Raw genomic sequence first — 8104 nt, forward strand, 5'->3', positions numbered from 1 at the left:
ACACATTGACTAGTTATCCTTAGAAAAATACGACTTGAGACTCCATACTACATCTCTTATTTTTAGTTTTGAAATATTCAAATATTAATTAATTTGATGCACCACGTGACATGTAGAATGGTCGACACCAAATTTTGGCGTCGTTGCCGGGGAGCAACTAACTAGTAGTGTGTGTTTATTTTAGATTGTGCATTGAGCATTGATTGGTTTATTTTGTTAGCATCTTGATTGATTTGATTGCTTAATTCTTTTTGTATTTTCATGTTGGTTTGTTCTTGAATTTTTAAGTATTTTTACTATTCATATTTTCATGTGATTGAAACTTTATGCTCTTGAGTCTTCTAATCTTGATTTTTAGTGTTGTAGTGAAGAACAGGAGATTTCTTTACCATGGACCCATATTTTCAAAATTATGGAGGTGGAATGGAGAGTTATCATTTTCATCCTGAGTATCAGTTTTACCCAAACATGGATCAACAAAATAGGTATGAGTCATTTTCTAATGGTTTTAATGCTAATTGGGTGGATAATTCATGTTTCAGGTATGAAAGTACACAAGGACAATTTGTTGAGTCATTTCCAACTTACCAGAATTCATATGGATTTCAAGAAGTTTCAACATCTTTTATGCCATATCCTTATCAACAAAACGATCCTCAGATGGATGAATCAACATGGAAACTCAAGGAGATCATGCAACAAATGGGAGAGCATCAAGAGCAACAATTCTCAAGGATACAGAACATACAGTTACAATTGGATCAAATTGCATCATCCATCAATCAGCTGCAAGCACGAAACTCCAGGGGAGAGATGGAAAGTAGCGATTCTGTCAGGCCTGACCCTACTCCCATTAATTCACATGATTTTTCTAGTATTTTTTGTGATAATTATGTAATTATGCAAATTTCTGATCCTAATAATTTTGTTGTTGAAGATGTTATTAGTGATTCAGGTTCTGAACATGTTTTTGAAGATGATTTAAGTGTAGGGGGATGCTTACTAGAAGTATTACCTCAAGGATCACCAAGAATAGAGGATGAAAGTGTAGGGACTTTTTCTATGGAGGCAGAGCCCCAAGGATCACCACATGAAGATGTACATTTACCAGAACCAGAGCTTGAGCCATATCTTGATGAAGAGGAGGTAACAATCACCACTCCAGGTACATTTCAAAATGACAAGGTTAGTGATTTTTGTGATTTTTTAGAAAATTCAATAGAGGTACCATTTGTTGATTTTAGTAGTTGTGATTCATTTCTTGACATATCTTCTATCAAAACTAATATTCTCCTATCTTCTTTTTACCCCATATGTGTGTGGGAGGTGTTTCCCTTTATTGATGTTGTAGGAGAATACAAGCTTCCGGAGTGGATGCTTGAACTGAACCGCCTCCGTCCTCCAGAAAGACTTTTGAAAGGAAAAATGAAGAATAAAAAGAATTTTAGTGGAACCACAATGACACCTCTACCGGTGTGGATTTTGTTACTAAATCTTCTTCGACCACCGAAATTGAAGGGGAGTTGGTTCCAATTTCGTTTTCTTTTGCATTTTAATTCATGCTTTGTTAATAAATTCTTTTTATCCATTTCTTTAGTTTCATACTTTGCATTGTGCATTTTGTTTACACATTTGCTTTCATATTTTGCATTTTGTTTAGTATATAGTATTTCAATTTAAATAAAAATCTTCATGGAAATTTTCTAAGTAATGCTTTTAAGATGGTAAAAGTTTCTTAAATTTGATCATCAATTTTAGGTCATTGGACATGATTGGATATTCTACTTACAAGATATTGGTTAAAATAGTGGTGGATTCCAATTTGATCAATTGGGCTTGTTTGCATGAAAATACCTAGAGAGGACCACTTTAAGCCTATACACTATTATATTTTCTTGTGTGGCATGCACTTGCAATAATTGAAACTCTAGAACGTGATTTGCTTCTTTTCAAAGTCACAATAGCATATGTATGCATGGAGATGAAGGATATTTATCATTCTTGTTCCCTCATAATTTCGAATTCTTTCCCTACAATTTCTTTAAATTTTCTTGTCTAGCATTTTAACCTTTTATCATTTTTGCTTGCTCTATTTCATTTGGAGTTTTGGATTAATTGCTTGATGAGTTAGAATACCCAAAATTTTAAGTGTGGGGGAAAGGTTGCATATGTGGGGGGATCTTGAAGTCTTAGGTGGTGCCATGATGTTTTAGATCTTTGCTTTCTGAGCATATTTTGGGAGTTTGGTTCAAACTATGCTATTGTGGAAGATGATAGTTGATCCTGTCTGAGAAGCTGGACAAAACGGGGAGTCGGTAGAAAAAATCTACTGCTGATGGAGAACAATACCTATGGAACGCCGATCCGAGAAACCCAAAGCGGATCCAAGAAGATGAAGCCACAAGAGTGCCCTCTTGATGCAAGATACCAATGGCGATGAAGAGATCCGATCGAAGAACACCCAGATTCGGAGCTCCCAAGGCTTCCTGCGCACAAGAGACCAACCAACACTACCGTCAGTGACCTAAGACCGTGGTGGGAATCCCTGGCTAGACCCTCCGACGCTCAAGTCAGTGATCTCTCTTGGTGTCAAAGAAGGAGGAATAAGATGAACAGTCGAAAAATTAGGGTTATGAATGTGCGCAATGATGTCAACTTACCCTAGCCAACGGAGAGGATTCCCCTTTTTATACCACTTCATATAACCTCCGTAGTCATGAAGTGGACCCCGGTTTGTTGGAGTTTGTTATGAGATGACGTAAGCTATATACTTGTGATGAATGACTTTTTAAGGAATCTTCTTCGTACCCCAGATGTACCTTCTTTGTCGTCTAGCACCTGCAAAACGGTCTAAAAATACATTTCCCGCTAAAATATATAACACTGGTTATACAATCATATACTGCAAATATCTTCCTGCACTGCTTTATTTGAAATATTACTTCTCTTCTGTTTAACAAGTTCTTTTAAAGTATTTATACCTTTCCTGCTAGCCTCTCCTGTTTTTACTACATCATAGATAACTTAATATACTAATGTTCCTTGTGTTGATCGGGGCTTAGCTTAATTAGGTTTGATCAATTATTATTACTTCTCCTGAGGCTCCTTGGGCAATGCCCGTTCGTACTTCTCTATGTTTATTATCCCATCTGGCACTGGGCTATATCTTATTAAGTATGTAATTTTTATCAAGTATCTTTTCAAGGTATCATTCAGCCTGACTGATGTTTGACTTTCCTCCTTAAAGGTGTGTCTCGATCGATATTGGTCTACCTCCTTTGAGGTATATGCTGATCGATATGGGTCTGCCTCCTTGGAGCCATATCCCGGCCGATATTGGCCTTCCTTCCTGAAGATATGTCTCGATCGATATTGGCCTACCTCCTTTGAGGTATATCTCGGTCGACACTAATCTACTCACTCGGATGTATATCCCGACCGATATTGGCCTGCTTCCTTTGAGGTATATCTCGGTCGATATTAACCTACCTCCTTTGAGGTATATGCTGATCGACATGGGTTTGCCTCTTTGGAGGTATATCCCGACCAATATTGGGCTTCCCTCCTAAAGGTATGTCTTGACCGAATTTGGCCTACGTCCTTTGAGGTATACCCCGGTCGACACTAATCTACTCACTCAGATGTATATCCCGGCCGATATTGGCCTGTTTCCTTTGAGGTATATCCCGGTCGATATTAGCCTACCTCCTTTGAGGTATATGATGATCGACATGGGTTTGCCTCCTTGGAGGCATATCCCAACCGATATTGAGCTTCCCTCCTAAAGGTATGTCTTGATCGAATTTGGCCTACCTCCTTTGAGGTATATCCCGGTCGACACTAATCTACTCACTCGGATGTATATCCCAGCCGATATTGGCCTGCTTCCTTTGAGGTATATCCCGGTCGATATTAGCCTACCTCCTTTGAGGTATATGCTGATCGACATGGGTTTGCCTCCTTGGAGGCATATCCCAATCGATATTGGGCTTCCCTCCTAAAGGTATGTCTTGACCGAATTTAGCCTACCTTCTTTGAGGTATATCCCGATCGATACTAATATACCCATTCGGAAGTATATCCCGGCCGAGATTGGCCTACTTCCTTGGAGGTATATCCCGACCGATATTAGCCTACCTCCTTTGAGGTATATGCTGATCAATATGGGTCTACCTCCTTAGAGACATATCCCGATCGATATTGTCCTTCTTCTCTACTTGGTTATCTCCCTTTTCCCTCCTTATCGGGGATCAATTAAACCTAACCCATATCAATAGTAAAGAGCATTCCTTGAATGTATTAAAGCGTGGCCTTGCTATTGTTACTTGATGTAATGTGATGTTTAGAAGTTATGCTGGAATTGATTATATGTACTTTGATTTATGAAGTTGGAAAAGACTTTGAGCTGGAAAATTTTAGAATCCTAGGAAGTGACAGTCAAGTTTGTGCAAATATGAGTTTTGAAGGAAATTACTGATAATAGAATGCAAATAATTGAAATGGAACTTAGGAAATGTAGTGCTGGAAATTGAGCAGTGAAGAATTTCATAAACTGAGACTGAACAGTGCTGCTGGAAACTGAAATTGAATTTGGAAGCTAAGTGCTAAACTGGAATTACAGGAATGAACCAACTCAGTAACTCTATACTTACTGTAGACGAAGAAACAAGAACAAATTGTACTTAAGATCAAAAACAAGATCAATCAAGCTATGAATGGATGTATCAATTTAAGTTTCCAATGTGCCATTTTGGTGAATACATTCCTCAGTTGATCAAGAGATTGGAAACGGTGAATATGAATTCTGGAAGCAGATTTCTTATGTCAGTAACGAATTGTGTTTCTTGTATTTAAGATTAAATGGTGTTGAACTCCTGCCATTACTTGAATTTGATTTCTGAAACTGAACCAGAATCTGGGAAGCCTTGTCAGAAGTGATCAATCCAAGGATTTTAAATCTGTTGCTGTTGAAAACTTCAATTACTGATTTCTCAGCAGTGCCAAATCTATGTGCCAATTTCAAATCTTTGGAGTGCCCATTTCTTGGTGCAGATTTCTGATAATTGAAGAGTTGGAGTAGTGCATAAATGAAAATATATACAGGAGATGAGTTCAGATTCTGTTATCAAAGTGCTGGAATGCAGAAATTAGAGTACTTGAAAGGATATGTTAAAACTGAACTCTTTGTAGAAATAGAAAAGAAAACAAATGCAGCTTGCTATGGTATATCAAAATTCAGAAGCAATATCAAGTAAAGGAGAAGATATGGTGAAATTGTAAAGTGTGAAGAAACAAGTGGTGATCTCGCATCAAATTACTGAAAGAACAGAAATATGCAGGAATCTAATCAGTTAAGTATCAAAATTTGATTGTTAATTGATACTCTTCCTTTTTAGAGTTTCATGTGGGCAAAATTTTTAGGCTGCAAGAAATGACAGTACTGATACTGTCATGAACCTAGGAATTAATTGAGAAGTTGCTGAAGGTTCACAAATGTTGTGTTGCTGAAATTTTGTGCAAGCTGCAGAATTAAAATATGGAATAATGACATGCTAGATAAAAGTTTTGTGCCAATTCTTTATGCTATTTTTTATCAGCATGGTTATGAAACTAAGTGCCTATTAATTGAGTGTCAAATGATTCCCTTTTCTATGTCTGAAACTTAATACTAAGCTGCAGAATTAGTGGTTGTCATGCTGGAAATCTGAATACCATGGATCAAATTCAAAGTTGATTTAATAGAGTAGACTGTTAGAGAGTTGCTGATATATCAATGAAGCTATAAAATGAGGTATCAGCAGCAACAAGTTTACTGCAGGAATCTGAATTTGAATCAGGCAGAACAAATGGTATTTCAGCCTTTTATGTCATCTACAAATTCAGGAATTCAGTAGCAATAGATTTCAATTCTGTTGAACTGGTGTATCAACTGAAGTTTGAAACCATGAACTTTCAGAAGCTGCAAATCCTTGAATTCGTGCTGAATTTGATTGTTGAATTGCTAAAACATAGATATTTCATAGAAACTAAATTCTGGAAATTCTGAACTGGATTCTCAATTCTGAAAATTCTGATGGGGTTAATGTCCATTGAATCAAAATTCTGAAACTGCATTGTAGAAAGAAAGTTACAAACTGAAGCTGAAATTTAAAGTGCAGAGTTTTCTTTTAAACCAGTAATTTATTGAAGTGCTGAAAAATTCTGTATTAAGTTGTTGTGTAACAGAGAATTGAATTCTGTTATTGCTGAGAATAAATTGTGATTCCGGAAATAATTGTTTTTGGTTTGCATATGTTAAGTTGAAGGAGTCTTCACAAGTTAGCAAAGATCTGTTTGGTGTCAATTTTCTGTGTTGAATCTGAACGTCTGAAGTAATTTAGTGAGTGTCTTCAAATCTGATCTCCTAGTCCATATTCCTGAAACTTTGGACCTTGTGGTGATTTAATTCATAAAGCTCTGCTGAATTTGTTTTCATTGCTGGAATTATCCAGCTCCATTGCAGTAGAAAAATTCTTCAGCAGAATGATTGTTAGTGTTGTGGAAGCAATGTGGATTTCGGTGGCTGTGTAATCAAGAAAGTTCATACATGTTTCTGAATTTTACAATTGAACGCTAATGCTTAGCTCTGAAAAACCAGAATCCATTTACGGAATTAGTTGCACATCATAAATTCAAATTAAAGGTTTTGGTTGTTTTCTGATATTGCTACTGGGAATTAAATTTCTGAATTTGGTTTGATGGTTCAGTGATGGATTTGTCTTATTCTGGAATTCGAATATGAAAATATCAGAAACAGAGAAAGGAAACAAAAGAAAATCTGCAGCAGAAAAGGAAGCCATCCAAGCGGACGTAGCGTACATCTTGCAAGAAGTTTACCAAGGCTCCTGTGGAAGTCATCCAAGCGGTCGTTTGCTAGCTCAAAAGATTCTCCTAGCCGGATACTTCTAGCCAACTCTATAAGAGGATGCCGCTCGGACGACAGCCACATGCCTATCCTACCAAAAGTATCACAATATTTCGCACTGATCGACCGAAGAGATGAAGTCATCCACGGTATCTTGCCTGTTTGACCAATGAGGCATGGACATCGTGGGACCATTTCTCATGGCAACGGGTCAGCGAAGGTTTTTGCTCATTGCTGTGGACTATTTTTCAAAATGGGTGGAAGTTGAGCTCCTGGCAAAGATAAGTGAGCAGATGGACATCAAGTTCATCTGGCAAAACATCCTCTATCGGTTCGACATCCCTCGTCGGCTCGTCTCGACTAATGGGAGATAGTTCGCGGTCAGAAACTCAAGGAGTGGTATGAAGGTTATGGCATCTAGCAGGTCTTCACCTCAGTCGCCTACCCACAGAGCAACGGCCAGGCGGAGGTCACAAACTGGGAGATCCTTAGAGGCTTGAGAACTCGGCTCAACCACGCGGAAGGTAGCGGGGTCGACGAGCTCTCAAGTGTCTTGTGGGCACTTCGCACGACTCCAAAGGAGGCGACCGACGTAACACCATTCCAGCTGGTGTACGGAGGAAAAGCGGTGGTTCCTTTAGAGGTGGGAGTAGAATCCGACCGGGTGCAACTCTACGACGAGGGAAATGGCGAGTGGAGGTTAATAGAGCTTGACTTGGTGGATGAAGCGCAGGATAAAGTGGTTGTTCAGCTAATGGCTTACTGACAGTGGATGAGGCAGAACTACAACAGGAGGGTGATCCCGAGGTCCTTCCAAGTTGGTGATCTAGTGTGGAAGAAAATTAAACCGGTCGACGACGTCACCAAACTCGAGGCACCATGGGTGGGACCTTACAAGGTCGTATAGAAACTACGCTCGGGTGCCTATTACTTGGAAGACAAAAACGGGAGATGACTTGAGTAGCTGTGGAGCGTGAAACATCTCCAATCCTACAGGCTCGGGTGAGAGGTGCGTAAGAAAATACAAATGTATTTGTGTATATGTCTTCTGGATGTATGGTCGATATGAATAAAAATCAAAGCTTTCCAGACTCTTGGGCTGACCAGGCCAAGTTAAAAGTCAAGCGGCGACTATAAATCCCTGTCATCAACAGCGGTCGAGCGGTGACCTTAAACCCCTATCGTCATCAGCGGTCGAGT

At 38.8% G+C, this 8104-nt stretch overlaps 1 protein-coding gene across 1 annotated transcript; it reads left to right on the plus strand.

Annotated features, from left to right (window-relative positions):
- Positions 1–1062: 1062 nt before the first annotated feature.
- Positions 1063–7670, plus strand: LOC122039038. Its single transcript, XM_042599053.1, has 2 exons — positions 1063–1185; positions 7329–7670. Exons 1-2 carry the CDS (start codon positions 1063–1065, stop codon positions 7668–7670), a joined length of 465 nt encoding a protein of 154 aa, XP_042454987.1.
- Positions 7671–8104: the final 434 nt, after the last annotated feature.

The sequence above is a fragment of the Zingiber officinale genome, chromosome 1A (assembly GCF_018446385.1).
Source record: "Zingiber officinale cultivar Zhangliang chromosome 1A, Zo_v1.1, whole genome shotgun sequence".
NCBI classification, from domain to species: domain Eukaryota; kingdom Viridiplantae; phylum Streptophyta; class Magnoliopsida; order Zingiberales; family Zingiberaceae; genus Zingiber; species Zingiber officinale.